Source organism: Cebidichthys violaceus, unplaced genomic scaffold (assembly GCF_023349555.1).
Source record: "Cebidichthys violaceus isolate CVI_PGR_0920_01 unplaced genomic scaffold, fCebVio1.0.p SCAF_1, whole genome shotgun sequence".
Classification (NCBI taxonomy): Eukaryota; Metazoa; Chordata; class Actinopteri; order Perciformes; family Stichaeidae; genus Cebidichthys; species Cebidichthys violaceus.
In genome coordinates this window covers 19,954,611-19,975,375 of record NW_027176262.1, presented here as the reverse complement: position 1 = coordinate 19,975,375, position 20,765 = coordinate 19,954,611, and the positions used below count along the sequence as shown (strand labels likewise).

Genomic DNA, 20,765 nt, shown 5'->3' with positions numbered 1-20,765 from the left:
CGCTCATGTGAAATGGCTTGTGACTCCTGATGAGTTTCAACTTCCCTCGTTCTCGAACCCTGTCTCGTTAGTTCTCCAAATTTCAGCCCCATTCATTATCATTCTCACACATACACAAACTTCCCTCTATTTCTTTCTGTTTTTCTCTCTGAGACCACAAAGTCACCACCCTGTAGGGATTCATCCTCAGCAAAGAATCTGTCCTCTAAGTAATAGCTTCTGCTAAATGCACTGTTGGATTTCTAATCCATTTCACCCTGGGAAACATTTTAAGTCAACACAATGACTGACATTGTATACACAGCGTGTGTTGACTCGCATTTGGTGCACATTAACCTCCTTCATGACAAATGCATGCACTTGGTTGAAGCTTGAGCATAGTGAGAGTGTCCTTGTGTCCACAAGAAAGGTTTTACTTGGAGCTCTTGAATGGTCTGCACAGCTGCCTGAAAAAGCTAAGAAAAATATGCACTACAGGGACGTATAACATCTCAAACACCGTGATCGGGAAAGTTTATCTGCATAAGCGTACGTTCAGGATAAGACTTAAAACAAAAAGCTAGTTTGGCTAACTTAATTTCATTTGAGTGCTGCCGACTACAACATTTTAATCTACGTGATAGTGTCAGGAGCCAAATGGGTTTCTAGTGGATGGAATGCCTCCTTGCCAAACACAACACAGTGATCAGTAAAGGAGAGCTTATTAAATGGAGGTAGTCATGGTGCTGGCACACATTTCCTGCTGTCTCAGGGATTCTTTCCACTCTCTTTAGACACAATTATCAAGGGAGAAGCAAGCCTTAAGGAGAGCTTGCGCTCCCCCCCTTCCAAAAAAAGCCTCTCTCCAAGTCTCCCTTTTTCATCTGCAGAGGGAGTAGCCTTGACCACATTCTGGAGGTTGAATAGCGTCTTTGACCCAGATCTATGATTCCTTGTAGAGTTCTGCCCTCTAGTGGTGAAGCCATATTATTGCATTCTTTTGGTTTTGTGTTTTTCGAAAACAGCTTTCATAGCACTTGACTCTAAACTGCAAGTATTCTGCCGAGAAGAAGAATTTCAAAATGAAAAAGTCCACTGATACTAGTGTTAAACCATCATGTGTCTCTTCTTCTAAGGGTGTTCCTCCTGGTCCGAGGCTGCCCACCAATGGAAACTTAGGAGTCATGTCAACCCAGTCGCAGCCCCGGGTCCCAGCCCCCAACAACCAGCAAAAGGGCCCAGCCAAACCTCAGGCCATGCAGAGACAGCTTAATCAACAACAGCACACCATTAGCAATTCAGTAAGCTACTTCTTAAAGTCCTACAGCTTTCACCAATTAATAAGCAGCTCAGCCTTTGTGAGAATTTGGTAGAGTTGATTAATCACGTAATCTGTTTTCACAACTTTGTCTTTCCTATTAAGGACAAAGACAATGCACATGATCAGTTCAATCGTCATCTCACAAGACCGCCGCCGGATTACAAGCAGTCAAGAGGGATGGTGGGAGTTCAGCAGGGAAACATCTTCACAGGTACTGTACAGTTCTGATGAGTCCAAAATGCTTTAAATGCTGACGAGAGACCATTGTAATCATTTTTTTTCTTGATATCTCTATAGGTCAGTCTTCCAGCAATGGCCCTGAGAATGACATACAGTCCATGTCTTGTCACCTCCCAAGTGGGCCTGGTTCAAAGATGAGTCCGTCGGACCGCAGATTCGGTATTGCGACTGACTGTCGTCCGAGTGCTTGTATCGGCCAATTCCAGCAGCATAACAATCAGAATCGAATTGGACTAAATCAAAATAAAGCTAGGTTCCTGGGTCCAAACACGCATGGAAATTCTTTTGGGATGAACAATGTAGCAGGTGTACAACACCCAAGAACGACAGCTGACCTGCATTCCTCGGGAGTACCAGGACAGGGTCTTGGAGGCTTGATGAAAAATGTCAACATGGGCTGGGGCTCGGCCAATAAGCAAGTGACAACTGGACTCTGTGTTAGGCGGCTACCCAATCCACTTCAGTCTCAGGGTGCGCAGCTGGACATGCCAAACCTCCCGTACCAACAGAGGATCATAGGCCCTCCCAACCAGGTAGCACCAGACATTGGGATGCTCCCTCTTAACCCTTCGATAAGAGACACAGGCCCAAGACCAATGATGGGATCTCCATCAGCAGTGGGGAACCTGAACCAGGCCTCTCCCGAACAGAGGGTACCAGCAGGCCACTTTGCAGAGCCCAGTCCAAGCTCTAGCAGCTACCAGAATAACCGAGCCAACAGACTGACCTTTGACTTCCTCCCTGAGGGCGATAACACAGTTCCAGGGATCAACACAGACTCAGACTTCATAGACTCTCTGCTCAAGTCTGGCTCTGGGAATGATGATTGGATGAAAGATATCAATTTGGATGAGATTCTGGGCAGTCACTCTTGAATTTGCGTAACACATTGCTAAAGATCAAGCCGCTGCTCAAAGTATAGAGGTTATGGATGAAAGGTGTAAGGAGAAACATTTGTAAATAATGTTAAAATGGAATTTTATAAACTCATATTTGTTATCCAATATAGTGTATTGTTTTGTATTGTATTGACTGTGAAATTAATTTGTGTTCTGTCCTTAGTACTCTGCATATTTTATTCCTGGTATATTGGCCAAGAAACTACTTTTCTTTGCAGTCACTGTTTTTGTGGTCTGTTTGTCATACTCATGCTGTACTGCTGTATCGGATAAAATACCAAATTCACACTGTGAAAAGAAAACATCGCTGTGTTGCTTTTCAAGTTCATGTTGATAATCCAAGTTAAGTTTCTAAATCTGCATCCACTATATAGCATGATATGGTATTTACCTTCAGAAGTTTTGCTACCATACACACAGAGAATCTTGCCACAACAAATGTTTTCTTACTTATTGTTCAAGCTTTTTCATCTGTGGTAGTTTTTGATGCAACTTAAGTAATGTAACCATTCTTTTTTTCATGTGATATTTAATAATTATTGGGATAGTAATGTGACATTATGATCATGAACATACATGTAATTAATAAAATTGATTTCAATAAATGAATAAATAAAAAGTGCTGTTTTGGAGCCCTATTTAAACGATATAAAGTGCATGGTGCAAGAGCATTTTTGGCGTTTCCAACTCCACTTTATCTAGTTAAACGCTGCATAATCTGGGCCAATCACACTTGTTTGGATTTTTTAGATTCAAACTCATTCGTTGTATCCTTGCCCTCCATTTTAGTAGGCCAAGCCTGCTAAGAGACTACAATACCCTCGAGTGTGATCTTTTGTCAGGGAAACGCAGATGTTTTGCATTGGGGCTAATTGGAAACGCTGTGCACCTAAGTGTGCCTTTGTTCTGTTTGCCTTGAGTGCATGAAGAAGGTGGATGATCAAAAACTTGTTTATTATTAAAGAGAGCACAAGGAAAAGGAGAAAAAGGATGTTTTTGTATCCACTTATGATTGTCCTTCCAGCACCTAAGCCTCTCAGCCAGGTGAGCATGCAGTTGACACAACATGACAAAGACATTGATTGCATTACATTGCCAAAATCACATGCCCCACCAAACAGCACATCCTAGTAAAAATGCCAATCTTTACATTTCAGTGATAACTTGAAAATTGATTTCGAGAGCCTAAATTTGCGTGCTATTTCGTCTGCCAATGGTGAGTTTATTTAGTGTTTAGTTTTTTTAGCCAACACCAACTTGCAGGCATTAAATCTGTATATATAATTGAACCTTGAAAATGGCTTCATTAAACAAAAACAAAAGAATCTGTATAACCATCAACTCCATAAAGTGTATTATGCCATCAATTTACTACATTTTATGTAGTTGATGGTTATATAGTCATAGAAAATAACATAGTATATTATGCGATAAAGACAAATGATATATTTGCCATATTTTCCATTTGCAATTTTATGTTTGCCATAAAAAAATAATACAACATGTAAAGAAATGTCATAGTATAGTAATTCATGAAAGATTCATAAAAAAGTCCTGTAACGACAAACTATTCTATGACTTTACAACACACTATATTATGACAATTCTATTCTATTTTTTTAAAAACACTACACTATGTTTTTTTCAACATGCTATATATACTATGACTTTTTTCGACGTACTATACTATGACTTTTTCTGACATACTATACTATGTTTTACTGACTTTCTTCAAAACACTAACTTTTGTATGCCTTTTTTCAATACCCTATACTATACATTTTTTAGACATACTAAACATACTTTTTTCGACAAATTATAGTGTGATTTTTTTTCTGAATTTTTCGAACATACAATACAGTGAATTTTTAATGAATTTTTCAACAGACTATACTAAATAAGCCATATAATAGAATTACAAAAAAGTATAAGAAGTCATAGTATAGTAAGTTATATAAAGTCATTGAACATTGAAAAAAGTCAGTGTTGTATGTCAAATAGAGTGAAAAAAAAGTATTTGTATAATATGTTGGAAAAAAGTCATAGTATAATATGTCAATAAAAGTAATACAAAAAAGCCCTTTATAATGTAGCGGAAAGTCATAAATATAGAAAAGTACAAAAAAACATTCATGGTATGGTGTTTTGAAATAGTCCCAGAAAGTAACTTCAAGTATGTTGTAAAAAGTCATAGTTTAGTGTGTTGAATAGAGTAAAAAAGCAATAGTATAGTATGTTAAAGCATAGAAAAGTCATATTATAATATAACAAAAAAGATACAAATAAGACGTATAGTTTGTCGACAGAAGTCATAAAAAGCATGTGGGAAAAAAACTACAAAAAAGTGATTGTATAGAATGTATAAAAAAGGGATAAAAAAGCCATAGTACAGTATGTCAAATGAAGTCATAAAAAAGTGATAGTATAGCATGTTGAAAAAAAATCAAAAAGTCTTAGTATAGTATGTCAAACAAAGTCATAGAAAGTAACTTCAAGTACATAGTCATAGTATAGTATGATGAATAGAGTCACAAAAAAGTATATATAGTATATTCTGTCAAAAAAGTCATTAAAAGCCATGGTATAGTAAATCGAAAATAGTTATAAAATGACCTAGTAGTAATATAGTAAATATATAGTATAGTAGTAATAGTTGTAAAAAGGCATAATATACTATGTTGAAAAAAGATAGTATGTTGAATAGTCAAAATCATAAAAGAAGCCATATTTTAGTATAAAACAATAGCAAGTCGAAAAGTCATAGTATAGTTTTCCATTCAAAATAAATTCATATAGTAGTATGTCGAAGAAAGTCATACAAGGAGGATTCAAGGATAATTTATTGTCGTTATGAAACACAGGAATGCACAACGAAATGCAGTTGTAGTCCAAGAAAAACATGACAAACAAAACAAAAACAATAGTGCATTCCTGTAGTGCATTAAACATGCATCATAATTAATGTAAACAGGAGCAACAAAAATTATTCTTTCGGAAGATAATATGGCTGATATCTTAACAAATAAAAACTTTACATCAGTAGAACAATGTCCGTCAACTTACAATATGTTTGAGCATTAGCAAAAAACATCTAGTATAGTATGTAAAAAAAAAACATAGTATAGTATGACAAGAAAAGGCATAGTATAGTAAGTTGAAAAAGAAATTCATAGTATGAAGAATAGTCATAAACACGTAAAAGTATAGGTTGTCGAAGGTACGTTGAATAAAGACTAATAGCATAGTATGTCGACAAAAGTGATGGTATAGTATGAACAGAGTAATGAAAATGTATTAGTATAGTATGTCAAAAAATGTCATAGTATAGTATGTTGAATAAAGTAAAACAATAAAGGCATCGTAAGTAAGTGGAAAAAAGTAATTAAAAACCCATAGTGTAGTATGGCGAAAAAAGTCATAGTATGTTGAAAATAATAATTAAAGCCATATAGTATATGACGAAAAAATCGTATAAATGGCACAGTATAGTAAGTCAAATAAATTCTTAAAAAGTCCTAGTATAGTATGTTGAAAGTCGAAAAAATATAATACGCTGAAAAAAGTCATTGTATAGAATGTCGAAAAAAATGTGTATTAATTATATGTACAAATTATGTATTGCAAATACTTTATCAAACCACATCATGTAAACCGGATACTGTTTGTCACATACTTCCTGTTGCCAGTATGTGGCGCTATGACTCTGAGGGAAAATTGGCTTGTATACATCCTCAGGCCATGACTGTTATCAAGCATTGCAAGATTGGGACAGATTTGAGCAAGTCCAGTGGAAATACATGAGCTTGTTGTTTGATGGTGAATCACGTAAAATGGCCGCCCGCTACGGCTTCACCATTCCATCAAATGTACATTTTTTGATAACTTTTAATCACAAAGGTCTTTGGATTGTACTGACCAAACAATTCCCTCTGAGGAGTTTGTTAAAGTATCGCGCAAAGAAATGGAAGGAAAATTCACAGAAAATTCAAAATGGCCGACTTCCATTTGATTTTAGAGCATGGTCCTAAGAGATTTATTTTTAGGACTATATGTAATACATGTGCTTACAAAACTTCATACATCTAGGTGAAACGAAATGAGCATGATAAAGCCAATTCCTTTGGCAGAAGATGAAACTTTACAGTTTCAAAAGGGCCTTCGCAGATTATATCTATCTATAGCGAAAGACAACATACCACATGAGCTAAGACTAACGTTAATTTGCTTAAAACAGATGTGATTTACTCACATGCACCATATAAGGGTGTAATTGCATTGACTGAGAAGATGCAGATTTTTTTATTCTATTGAAAGTAGGTCATACATTTTATGTACAATACTTTAAAATGACTAGTTCCTGTATCTCCTTGAGCACAATACAAGCTTAAAGGGTAGCTACAGATATTTAGAAATCATTTTTGAAAAACGATGAAATACAATGCCACACAAGAAAAATATTACCACAAAAGTATATACTTTATTTCAGGCCAAATTTCAAAAGTATCATATGAAGCAAGATATAATGTAACAGAATTTATTGTTCTAAAACACATGCACATATCTATCGAAAACAAAGAACAGATCATTACTGAATATAAATTCATTTCATGTGCATTTAGAAAACTCTAAATACAAAATCCTTTAACTTGTGTGATTAGTTCTACTGCTACAATGACAGTCAACAGCTAATATGCTCAGACAATTACACACTAAGTAAGCATAAAATCAGGTTTGTGTGACAAAATGCGGCATTGCATCAAAATGAAAACCATAGCCGTGCAATACAAGCACTGTAGTGTACCACTCGTTTTAGTTGCATTGTTCTCACCAACACTGTTTATCAATCTTAAATTCATCATCAACACATGATTCAATGATCAATAAAATCCAAACTAAAAAGAGGTTTCTCACACAGAATAAAAAAAATTGTTCATGATCTCTGATCTAAAAAAAACAAAACAATATTGTTCCATCAAGTTAATGCCGCCAACTATTTGTTGGCAACAGAATCAGTGTGACACCCTCCAAGGACTCAACCAAGGGCATGCACAGCAGGCTGATTATTCAAAGGTTACTGCAGTCATGCAACGATGTAGTCATGGTGTAAACATCAAAGTAATGGGATTATGAGAGAATTGTCAGTGTGTTGTCTCCACTGCAGCTGTAGCAGTTTCCTACTCAGAGATAATGTAAACATGTGAGCGCTTATAGAAGAATCACTTACTGCTCTGTTCTGAAACCTCGTCCTTAAATCTCAGGGTTAGTCACTCAAAACAACCATCTTGTCAAAAAAAATAAAAATAATAAGAATCTCTCAGCTAGACCTATTCATAGACATGTCCATTAACACTTTAAACCTACATCATTTTCTCATTAGCTTATACAGTGTGTTCAGAGGCTGATTTACAAATCATACTGGTTCTGGACTCTGTGAAAATGGAAGCAAAATTAAGTGTTAGCGTCATTACAAAAACAAAAACATCTTTGGAATCTGCCACAACAATTCCTGACTGAGATAATAACTGATTGTTTCTTAATTATTTCACAAAAAAAAAAAAAAAATCCGCATAACTCACCGCCGTCAGTCAAACCCTGGCCTTCTACACTACCCCTCAACATGGCTCTCAAACCTGCTTCAACTTGTCCTAGCTGTAGTCTATAAACCCCTCATTTCAACACATAGCATCGCACAGAGGGGTTCCGCTCCCCCCTTAGGAAGACTGTTGTAACTTTTGTATACTGTACATTGTCACAAGGTTCAATTGATCAAAGAGCTGTAGTTTCTGTTTTTGCCAAGAGATCTACCTTTTTTGGTTACTGTTTAGGAAAGATAGTAAAAGCTGCATGTGATCATCAAAAAAAAAAACATTAACACTACTATGTATAAAGTACATCAGAGACAAGAAGTGAATCAGCTAAATGGTTAAAAAGAAAAAAAAGCCCAAACTGAATCATTCTGTGTCTTGGCAGACTTCATCCTGGTGAAGTGGTGTGCTGTGAAAACAGTCGACCCCATTAAAAAAAAAAAAGTATTAATTCATCTATGAAAAATTTTAAACAAGAAGCAAAATGCCATTTGATCAAAGCTATCATACATATGTAGTAACCTAAAAATAAAAAGGCTACTAAAAAGATAAAACAAAGAATGACTCATGATTTAGGCTTGGATAAGACTGAGATACTTAGAAGCTAGGGTTTAAAAAAAACAACAAGCAGAAATCCCTAAATCCCCTTATGTGTTTATAAAACAAAAATACAATTTTGATTATTGAACATTAGATAGAGGAAAGTGTGGCTGATGTAAGCGAACACAGCCTAATGCTTATTGCTGCATTACAGAAACTTTGTAATTGTTCATGTTGCTCGCGTCTCAAAAAAAATACTACTGAAGGCACTTGATCTATCAAAGGTTTAACTTAGACTTGCTGGCACAGCCAAGCAGCAATGTAGTCGGTCCCCAGGCTACAACCCCCCCCCCACCCACCCCCCCACCCCAAAGCCAACATGTCCAAACTGGGCCTCACATTACCTTTACTCCAAATCAGTATTGTTCTTTATGCTTCAAATACATCATTTTTGGTTTCTCAGGCTTGTTGAAAACAAACTTAAAAAAAAAAAAGGATAAAAACGTACAAGGCCAAATATAAAGCTATATAAGCTAGATGCAATAGTCCCAAACGCAGTTAAGTAGTGCTGCTTCATGCTATATTGCAAGAAAAAAAAAAAGAGGCACCAGAGACTCCAGGCGACAACTGATGACGGCAGTCCTTGCAGAAGAGTTCATGCACCCACCCAGCTCAGCTTTGAGGGGAGACCAGGGGAAGGAACGACCCCTGCTCTAGGTAAAGATGCCCTAGATTCACTGACAGATCTGTGAAAGATTTGGGGACCCTTGCGTTATTGTCTGTTCATGGGCCAGCCTTGAAGACGCAGACAAAATAAAGAGATAACACACCAGTGAAAAGAAAAGAACAATACTGCCTCAAAAGAGGTTGGCCTTACATGCCGAGACAGAAACCGAAGTCCACAGAGGCTCGCTGAAATGTCTTGTCAAAGCATCTATGGCTCCTTCACAGATAAGAGCAGGCAGCAGTTTAAAGTGTGGGGAGAGGAGTTAGGAGCGTCCTGCTCGGATCTTCTATAACCACGTGAGGAAGCTCTCCTTGTCGATCTTGGTAGCTGCCAGCACCGTTTCCATGTCATTGAGGATGTCGGAGCTCAGGGCCTCCTGGAGACTGGGCATCAGCTCTTCGCCCTCCACCGCCATGCTCTCACTCTCGAGGGTGCCCAGGTCTACGTCTGTACCCGGGATGGCGTCCAGGTAGTCGGGGAAACGACTGGGCTGTGTTGCCATGGAGGGTGGAAGAGGGTCCCCTAATGAACAGTAAAAGACATTTTTAAAAAGGGGCTATATCATGAAATTCTAGAGATGCCCCGATCTGGTTTTTGCAGCCTATACCATTGCTGATCCTCGAGAAACCACATCGGCAAATACAGAATTGTTTTGCTGGTACAGCAGCTGGTGTACAAGGTTCCAGACAAACTTCCCAGAACAGTCCGGAAAAGAACATTTATTCAAGTTTCTCACCAAAAACTAAACTTAAAGCAGGACTGTGCTGCCCACTAGCATTTTTCTTTTGTTTAAGAGTTTATCGCACATCATCACACATGTACAGGTGGGAGGCGGGACTACACTAGGCATGCTCTTGTTGCACAAGAGTGTTTAACCCATAACCACAGGTGTGTTTGTTATTTTATTTGACCATGTTTTTGTGTCAAACGAACTGATGTAGAGAGAGCGCTGTAGATGGCAGCCGCTCACGGGGATGAGACGTAAACCTATCAGGGCAAGCTGGCACCATCATTTACGTTATTTATAGTTCTTGTTCGCCCATCTCGCGAGGCGACGTGTTGCCAAAAAGACAACAGTGTGCCGGCAGTGTTTGCAAAAAAAAAAAAAGTGAGTCCCGAAAGCACAGCTGTACGTTATCTAAAAGATTGTTGACGTCCCGGCTGAATATGTGGAGGATGTTTTGACAATATGGATGAGGTCTTTGGCTCAAATATGGGCGGCCATCAAATTCAGATTATACGGATGAAGACCTACAAATTGGGGAGCCGTCTTGGGGGAGAGACAGAGGAAGAATGCTCTAAACAGTGGCACCTGTTGCTGGCTCCCCATCATATGACAGATGGGCGTGAGGTAAATTCTATTCTGCATGCGAGTATCTCCAGCCACTTCCTGACCACTGCCTTTGCAAAAGGTGCACCACATTTTTCCTCGCAAGCCAAATCAGAGCAGACTGGAGTTACTTTTGGGAGGGGGCGCTTAAAGAGACAGGTGCTAAAACTGAGCATTTTAGGGGGAAAAAAAAAAAGGTGTTTTTTTGAACATGTAATTATGTAAGCATGTTCTCGTAACCCTAACCCAGAATACAAGTATGAACCTGTAAATGAGTGGAATATATCCCCTTCACATGATTTGACTAAGCAAACTAGAGAATGTTTGGAAGGTGTTGTCAGCTTGGTCCATTAGTTTAGGTAATTGAAACACATTCCGATCTTTTTGTTCAGACTGTAAATATGAGCAGCCAAGTGAGAACTCCCCCCCCCCCCCCCCCCCCTTCAAAAAAAAAAATAAACAGTCACATCAGACTCCTAGTAGTAATTACTTCGCAGAAGATCAGGGTGAAGACGTCTGCCTCATGGTGGAAAGAATTGTGAAATATAAACAAGCCAAGACAGCCATGTCGTTAATTTTTCCAACATGGGATCAATCTGTTCTACCTATTCGGCCGATTTGAATGCAATGTGGCGGAAAAAAAGAGCCGAGCAGCAGCTGCAGAAGGCTCATCGACAGCCGCACAAAGAGACGTTGCTTCCGGCCTCACCTGTGTCCATCTCATCCACGCTGTTGAGGAAGTCGTCTGGAGTGCGAGGGACGCTGTAGCTGCTCATACTCAAGCCGCTGTCTGTGCTCTCATCCCTGGAGTGGTAGGTCCCGCTGAAAACATTAAAATAAAGAAATCTCTGTTGTAAACTCTGCACCGTCGCTCATAAACATCATGATTTATGTCAAACTGAAGGGAATAAAAAGCTTTTTGTCTCGGCGGAGTTTGCGGATGACCTTAATGATCTTCACTTAACTGCTTTGAAACTGAACTACGTGAATCTAATTAACTGAGCCAACAAAGCAAACGCACTCGGTTATTAAAAGCACACAGGCTGAAAAGTAACAGTGTGGCCTTAATTCCCTCAGGGAGCTTCTGCATACATCCACGCTTCAACAGTTACACTTATTTGAACGACTATGGTGACTAATCCGCAGTGACACCGAGCTTCAGTATCTCGCGCTCTATGGCAGAATATATAGGAAAAAGAGCAACAATGAATGGGACAGCAGAGAGACAAAGAGGCCGAGAGAGGACATTTGACAAGCCTATACTAATTAGCAGAGGAAAAATATGTAGGCAGAGTATGGCAGAGGCAGGATGAATGAGGCCATTGTGAGAGTAAGGGAGTGGAGGCAACGGGGGGAGGAGGGGAGATTAGGTTGGCCTGTCTACTGACTGGACCACATGTTCTCATGGCCTGTTTGCTATTCAGCTCTTTTCTCACTTCCTCCGCTCACAGAAGAACTAGAGCTTGAACTGCTAGGACTGATTACCTAGAATTCCATGGAGCAGCACTTACAGACAGGAAGAGACAGTTTTTTGGTTGATTTTTTTTTTAACTATGTGCAGCCGTTTTCAGATCTAGTGTCAGTCCATCGGGGTTTGTGTTGTTACTAATCAAAATTGTAAAATTTGTTCATCTCCACTTTGAATAAAGTGCGGTCTTGTCATATTTTTCACACCGCTATTTAGGCTCCTTTGGCCTTTATTGCAGCAGTTGTGCACCAGGGGTCACCATTGTGCAGTGAACGCCGTCACAAAGCTGCCGGTCTGTATGAGACATCGCCATGTGAGGAGGGTTAAGCCCGGAGACCGGCCTTCTGTTTGTGTCGCTTGTGTAACTCTAGGAGCTCTCAAACATACGTCAAGTCTGACGAGCTGAACCAGAATGGAAGCCCTCGCCAACTGCACCACAGCTGTGATTGTACCGGACTCGGGGAAATGATGCTCCGCAGAGGCTACGCCTGGGTTCTGTATTAAACCAACCTGTTGAGGAATGGGTCAGAGCTGTTGGCGGTCATGGTCCGGGCATCCTGGGCCATAGGGGAGGACACAGGGTTCGTGCCGCCATCTTGATCCATACTAGTAGGCAGCTGATTCCTTATAGCGAGCTCCTGCGGACGACAAAGCACAAAACCCATGAGCAACACGATCAACCCCAAACCTAGCCGCAGAGGCTTAATTATACACAGCTTCGTAAAAAACATGTCACAACTCCCTTTTGCTCCTGCTGAACTGCTGTCACTGCATAAAATGTTGAATTAAGGAATTACAAACAGGCTGCCGATATGGTGCTCTCCATTCCTCCTCCATACAGGGTGTCAAATGACATGAGGGGCCCCGACAACAGTTGGGACACAATTGTTTTCTACACATGCTCGGATCATGCTCGGATCAGATAAGGCAACGGATATGAAGTCATGTTCTTTTTCACCTCCTTCCTCTGGATGTCCTTGAACGGGAAGGCGAAGTGACTTGACCAATGTCATCATTAAACTTTTACGGGGACAACAACAGAGAGCCAATGGAAGGTCGTTAGTATAGATGGAAAAAAAAACGCTGCAGGACACCTTAAGGGCTTATTAGACGCTTCTTTTGGTCGTGGTGGAGGAGAACTGGACACATTCTCTGAGACAAAAACATGAATAAAAAGCCGTAACTAGCCTTTTGTAAAATACGATTTTTTTTTTTCCAAGCTGTACTCACAGCAGTGCTGGAAGAGGTTTCCTTCTCAAAACTACTACTTTTGCACACAAGTAAACAATCTGGTGTGGATTAGGAGGAGTTATGAGAGTCGTGTACCGTCAACAACCTTCATGGTTTTATGGGCTTCCTTTTTAAACGGGACTGAGCAGCGTCAGCACTGAACGGCCACCAGCAACTTGCATACATCGCCGCCGGTTCTCCATCATACTTCATACCATGTGGAATCCATTTGGGTGTGGCAAGTATTGCCCCAAAGTTGAACTCCCTTCACAAGCATATAGGCTGCACACAATTTCCTACTATACTCACGCTCCGCTATATTTGCAAACACAGAATGGCCTTCCAAATTCCAAACTTCCCGAAAAGTTACAGAAATTTGGGGTTTACCAGAATCTAGTCGATAGCCTGATAGAGGAGCTTTTGAAATGTAAACAGGGTTCTTTTCCATTAAGCTTTGTTTTACTGGAAAGTGAGGATGTTTGAGGTTTGAGTAACTGTGCTGCTCATGCGTCATGTTTTCTTAAAAAGATCAAAACTCCAGCAATACTTGTAGTATATAGAACAACTGGTCAAAGATTAAAGTTGCTCTATACACTTCCAAGTGTTGCTGGAGTTTGGACCTCTTCAGACGTTTTCCCTTCTCCATGCTCCAAGTTGTGCCAGAAACCCCCACTCTGCTTCATGTTGTCCTTGATTGCACACAAACCAGGAGAAATCAGGTAGGAAGGCAGGAAATAGAAAACGCATGCACTGAAATAACCTGGTTACTATGAAACCTTTGTTTACATAACCAAAGATGCAGAAAAACAAAAAAAAGTTTAGGGCTTTGACACGGCTAATAAATCGGGATTCTCCAGCAGAAACCACGATGTGTGGATTACATTTCCTCTTAATCTCGTACCCCATTATGCAAACTAGATTTCTGCTTTGCGTGACATTTCAGAAAGTTGACAATAACCAGGTGACATAAGCTAAAACATTGCATGTGCTCTGAGGACTTTCAGTAGTGACAGTCCAAACCGTCTTCTCCCGGCTACAGCCTGGAGCACCAACACACACACACACACACACACACACACACACACACACACACACACACACACACACACACACGGTGAACTTTAAACAACCCATGGGAATGGCTTGGTAAACAAGTCACCAGCAGCACCCTCATTCATAATAATAAAGCTCTCTTTCTGGCGGTATGACACGGCCTTGAGTAAACGACCGGACTCGGCTGCACCACCCTTTGTGTGTGTGTGTGTGTGTGTGTGTGTGTGTGTGTGTGTGTGTGTGTGTGTGTGTGTGTGTGTGTGTGTGTGTGTGGGCGACGCACAGTGACGCATCACAGTTAGGAAGTGATAAAATGACCGCGTATGACTCACGGCGACTTCATTGCAGGGTGCTGCAACAATAAACAGCGATCAAAGAAACGTACACCGCCATTACCTCGGAATGATGAGTCATATTTTAGAAAAAGGCATATTCAGGATAAGTTCCATCACATTTAAAAGATAAACATTTTGCCGATGACCTCATTCGACTAGTGAGCAGTTAGGGATCCAGTGTCCCGCTGCTGCGCTGACGGACTCTCACATACTGAAAGGATTGACCGCGAGACCTTTTGATACAAGTTAGTTGTTCCTCCATGGAGGCCACAGCGCTTCCCAAAAGGCCTTTGAACATTTTTCTTGGAAACGCTTCAACTCTCGATTCCTGACCTGTGGTCTCTGCCGAAGTAGCTCCTGTTGCTTCAGCCTCAGCCTCTCCTTCTCGATCTGCTGCAGCCTCATCTGGTTGTTGCCTCCCATGACTCCGGGAGGGAGCTGGCCTCCCTGCTTCACTGGAGCACTCTGGGAGATCCTCTGCTGGTTCAGGGCTGCAAAAGAGACAGAGGGGAGTTCAAGTCTGTTACCGCTGTAGTGCAGTGTGGTGTTCATTTTAAACATTGCATTCTGTTACTACTGTATAATATGTAGAGTGTTCATTTTAAAACTTGGCATACTGACGCTCTAAATGGTGTATCTAAACTTTGAAAAATAGTCAGGGGCTGCTTGATATCAAAGGAACTAGAGAAGACAAAGAAACTGGTGAAGCCAGTATATCCGCGTCCAGATTGAGCGTAGTCTATAATCTGTGGAGAAGCGTACAAATCTGACAGCAAAATGTCTTTGGGGCAAACGGGGGATATCTTCTGGGTCTCAATTAAGTGGGATGGGATCTCTTTGTTTTTTTTGTCCATCCCCTCTCTGTGGTTAGGCCACAACGACGCGAGCAGTTTTAACAATGACAATTTTATCGGATGTAGGTTCCCCGGTAGACTAAAAATACACTACCGTATCCGGAACATACGCCTATTAATGCCGGGCTGCGTAACAAGACCGACAACTTGAGCGTTTGTGTTTACATGGTGAACTTGTAAAGGAGTGAAGCCAGTGCAGCAGGTTATGTAGGACAAGGGAAGTCTTCTACCTAGTGTGTGAAACAATCACTATTCCTGTAAGACCTGATCCCCTCCCACTCACTGACTAAGACAGGCTCTGTTACTTTCGTGCATTGCATCAGTTATGACTTATCCTTTCTTTGTGCGTTTTGTTTCCTTCTTAACAGATTATACTTCAGGACTGATTGTCTCTTAACCCTGGCCTGACGGCTCTGTGTGCTAATCAGACAAATGCATTTTATAATAGATTAGGTTCTTTAAACGCTGCACAACTATCAACATTCGTTTGAACGTTCTTTCAACCGAGAAATGTAATTGCATTGTGCACCGACAAAGCTACCAGCAAGTTTACATTAACAGAACAAATGCGTGTGTATTGAAAAACACAGCTGTTCCCCCAGTGAAATCTTTGTTATTCTTTACTCTAGCGAGGGTGGGTCCAATAAACATGTTGTATGAAAAGCAGCACAGCAATCTATGCATGCAAAGTAGGTCACACACTTTGTCACTACAGTGGGGAAAGAGAAGCAAATGTGCTTGACCACGAGGGGTGTAACAGTAATGGGACCAATGGTGAGAGCTGTTTGCTTATGTGCTTGAAGCACCAACCAAAACAAAGCCTTTGGCGGGGGGGGGGGGGGGGGGGCAATTTTCATGCGGTGCTGCCTCTCTGTGCTGTCCTGCCCGCCCCGGCACCTTTCTCATCACCATTCAATCACTGTCTGTTTACACTATCTCAGGAGCTGAATGAACCGCGGCTCAGGGCTCTCCCTGGGAAGCTCTGCAGGCCCCGCCCCCTGCCTGCAGTCACCCCCCCCCCTCCCCCTCCACGCTGCCTCCCCCAACAACCCCACCCCTGCACACAAACACACACAGAGCCGCCTCAACTCTCTCCCCCACACACACACACACACACACACACACACACACACACACACACACACACACACACACACACATCAACTGAAGCCATGGGAGAGTGTGTTACTTCTCCCCGTTTCTTATCTCTTGCAGATACTGCAGGCTTTTGAGGCTGGATCGCTCCACCGTCGGGGCACCATTAGCAGCTCTCAAGGTAGAGCTGCTGAGACGCGGGCCACGCCAGCAGCTGTAGCTCCGCAAAAGGCCTGAGCTTTGAAGCAGAGGCATGAGGAGAACGATTCACCGATACACAAAGCCACACATTAGAAAAAGTGTGGTTTCAAACAACCTGGGTCCATATTTTCACAGTTTGACCATCGCTTGTAACAACAACAACAACAACAACAATATTGCACTCGATGTGTCGTATCGCTAACAGGAAGTCTGACATCAGACAGCTACACTTATTTGGACCGTATTACCATGACTGTCTATTGTAAACTTTGACTGACTTTTAACGTATTGACACTGACGTGTTCCAAGACTGAAGCAATCACAATGGAGAGTGCAGCGTTATCATAACCTAATGCTACAATGTTAGCGTAGCCAAAACTACGTAAATAACGGCGAGTTGAAATCAACTGTCATTTGTCTTGAGGAGTGTGCATTGAAGAGTGAGTGGGGGCATCTGATACACAAAACCGTGTGTTGGCGAATGCAGTCTAACAGCTGAGTTTCTACTGAACCCCCAATTCAAGGACTCCATCACAGACCAAACAGCTAACAGTAACCAATGTTACTGGAGGAACTACGGCCAAACAATGAGCATATCGCAGCAGGGAATTACATCTGTGGGCGAGATAGCGGCGAAGGACAGGTTCAGTTCAGGGCCAGAGTGATAGCAGAAGAAACGGAGGCCAGACTCGGCTGAGGAGACGTGTGTGTGTGTGTGTGTGTGTGTGTGTGTGTGTGTGTGTGTGTGTGTGTGTGTGTGTGTGAGTGTATGCGTGTGGTTTTGGAAGGGGAGGTTGAAGGCAGCGGCACATATGGGCGTTGATAGCCGGTGGGCCAGGCAGATAAGAGACAAGTTAATGCCGTCTGCCTTTTGTCTTCTTCACGCACCCCTGCAACACAACGCGGCCAGCAACACAGGCCCTTATCAGCCGATCACACTGGCAGGCTTATTACGCCACGAGATCACCTGGGGCTGCTAGGGTTGAGGGTGTGCCAGCTGTGGGAAGTTCTGTGTGAACAGGGCTCAGCACCTTTTGAAGACATGGTAAATATTTGTCTGCTGTCAAATCAAAAAGTATTGTATTTTTTTTTTAATTAATTTGTTTAAAAGGCCACTTGAGAAGGTGTTGTCTTTCTAGCGTTGAGATAAGAAGAGTTGAGAAACAGTCTGGATGTGATAAAAACACCGTTTCATCCGAGTCTGTCAGGGAAAAATAAACAGCATAGGCCAGCCTACATGGGAATTATTTTACTACAAAACAGCTTCAAAACTGAACTCCAAACAAGCTCAGTGGGTTATCCAAAATAGGCGCGACATTGGTTTTAAAGAACGTCACTGTTGAGCTTTTCTAAACATATTTTTAAAAGCTTTTTGCATCTAAAACTAAATTCAGTTCACCTCCATGGTATTGGAGTTGGTGCAAATATCTAAGATGTAAAAAAAAAAAAAAAAGAATAATAAAAACAACATGAACTGACCCTTTAAACTGACTGACTGCTGCCTCGTCACACTATGCCAACTTTTCTGGTGAAGTACTCTTGTATGTGACATCACATGACAGATAATGTAGCAACGTGTTTAACAAACAGCTTTCGATTAAGGCTTCAAAGCGGACCGTTACACTCCCAGGGGAAATCTGTTCTGTGCTCTGCAGTATCCTCCTAGTATGTTCTTGCCACGCTGTTCCTCCAGAGTAGTACGTTCAGAAAACAACATATCTACACAGTGCCAGCCCCCCCCCCCCCCCCCCCCCTCTTTTTAAACTCAGCCACAGTGCACTCATGGCTTGTTCACTGCTCACCACCTCCTTGGATGTTAAAGAGGATGCATGCTTATCCCGTCGGCATATTCCCTCTGTTCCTCTGTTTTTCTTTCTTCCCCTTTCGCCTTGCCCCTCTCCCTGCCCCCACCTCCCCTCTCACATTGGAGTTCTTTGACTGAAAAGGTCTGGAACAGATTAAGAGTTGGACCACAGAATAAAGAGGCCTGGCAGAGATTCAAGTCTGTCTGGAGCTGGAGCAGAATGGGGCTGTGCCTGCACTGGGCCTCACGCAGGGGAAAGCCAGCCGGCAACAGCCCTCAGTTAAAGGCGCTCCGCTGCTTTTCTTCTCAGAGCTCAAATTAGCCTCCATTATCAAAGCAGCTGGCTTACCATTGGAGACCTACATAGCAGAAGTATATAGGTTTCTGAAGCCGAGGAGCGCGTTACTGTGCTCGCATGTAAAAAAAAAAAAAAAAAAGAAAAATGTGAAGGAAAACCTAATGATATTCTTTGTAGTTATTCTTCAACCACCGAGCCACACTATGAAATAAAGTCGTTTGAAGTGCATATCACTTAGAAATCTTGCATAAAATCTAAAAGGTTAAAAAAAAATAAAAAACACAACAGCAGCATGTGAGCAACATAAGAGGGTCTAAATGTGAGCCATTAAAAGTATTAAGCACATAAAGGATTTTATCTCATGCGGAGCAAAATGATGTTTGATGGCACATAATGAGTTAACATGATCTCTTTCTCCCTCTCACTCGCTTTCAGGGGCCCAGCAGCCTTGTGTGTTCAAGACTTATAAATCTTCAAAGAGCTCCGCCGATCAGAGCCGCCATCTCTCCCCAGCTGCCCCACTCCCCTTACAACTCTGTTTTGAACTTTCCTGCCTGCCTTTAGAGTGGGACTCGCAATTGCTGACAGAAAAAAAAACAACAAATAACTGCCCTGGAAGCCCAGGCTTGATACAAAGAAAAAAAAAAAAAAAGAAAAAAAAATTGAGTACAGCTAAAATTAAAACAGGAAAACAGGCTGCGTGCTGATTCACACATGTTGCCTTTGTGAACCAGGGTTAGCCTCCCTGGGGAACGCTGCTGCAATGAAGGGATGGCACCTGAAGCGTAAATGAGTCAGAGTGACATAAGCAGGAACCTTCATCTCTGGGAGTCTTCCTTGCACAGGAGGATTAGCTCATTCTCATGGCCGCAGAGAAATCTCTACACATGTCGCAGGTCCTGTCGCTAATTCACCAAACCCTGGCCACCACACACTGAAAGCTAACTGTCAAACTTAAGCTTGGCCCGGGGGATTAATGGCTAACTCAGCTGTTGCTCTAACACTAAAATGGCTGACAAAAGGTTTGGTGCAGATTTTGAGGGGGGGGGGTGTTCTGCGAAATCTGGTTTCAACAACCGATGGTATGGCTAGTCACTCCAGAACAATGTAGTGCGGTGAAATAAGCAATGAATCATACAGAACTGAACCCACTATTACACTGTGGTGATGCATCTTTTATGGATTAGCCAGAACTTTCTACTGGGGAAAGTAAACTGCTGTCACAAAAACATGTTTAAGAAAACTTTTTACCCTATTAAAAAAAAAAGACTTCCTTGTTCAATTTAATATATAATAAATATACTATTCAAACTTTTAGGTAGCAACAATGATTTTTGGGTGCCCGATAATAAAGTTTCTTAATTTAATAAGAAGATCAAACATGGTATTTTGGTTAAACGAAGAACTAATCTAAGGAAATCCTCTCTATAGCAAACTCACCAAAGCGCGGGTCAAGTCGTGGGTCAAGCCAGGATGTGGTCTTGTTCTTGTGGTTGATGTAGTAAATTTCTCCCTCTGATGTAATAGCTTGTTCCCAGGCCTCAGGGAGAGGACCTGAGGGATGACAGGCAACAATAATGTTGGAGAGATGCTGGTGGTTCAGTCACGCCTCAGATTGTTCTTTAAATGACATAATTGTGCAACATATAGCAACGGTAACAGCTTAACTTTTGTACATGATTGCGTAGAATTACAGCATACTGTATTTGAAGAAGCAGTATATATATATATAGAGGGCATGGATTTGGTAGCATTTAAGACTACACAAATTCAACAAAAAAAAAATATTCTCAGAGAGAGAAGAGG

General features: G+C 41.3%; 2 protein-coding genes across 2 annotated transcripts in view; one reads left to right on the top strand and one right to left on the bottom strand.

The window, feature by feature from the left end:
• Nucleotides 1–3,070, top strand: part of maml2 (mastermind like transcriptional coactivator 2) — a 35,126-nt gene extending 32,056 nt beyond the window's left edge. Inside the window, exons 4-6 of the mRNA XM_068714077.1 lie at nucleotides 1,116–1,280; nucleotides 1,403–1,511; nucleotides 1,598–3,070. Of these exons, the coding sequence (XP_068570178.1) occupies nucleotides 1,116–1,280; nucleotides 1,403–1,511; nucleotides 1,598–2,415 (1,092 nt within the window). The 3' untranslated portion in view covers nucleotides 2,416–3,070. The remainder of the gene's footprint in view (nucleotides 1–1,115; nucleotides 1,281–1,402; nucleotides 1,512–1,597) is intronic.
• A 5,867-nt stretch (nucleotides 3,071–8,937) lies between these two features.
• Nucleotides 8,938–20,765, bottom strand: part of yap1 (Yes1 associated transcriptional regulator) — a 22,484-nt gene continuing 10,656 nt past the window's right edge. Inside the window, 5 exon segments of the mRNA XM_068714189.1 lie at nucleotides 8,938–9,813; nucleotides 11,331–11,443; nucleotides 12,600–12,727; nucleotides 15,041–15,198; nucleotides 20,400–20,568. Of these exon segments, the coding sequence (XP_068570290.1) occupies nucleotides 9,578–9,813; nucleotides 11,331–11,443; nucleotides 12,600–12,727; nucleotides 15,041–15,198; nucleotides 20,400–20,568 (804 nt within the window). The 3' untranslated portion in view covers nucleotides 8,938–9,577.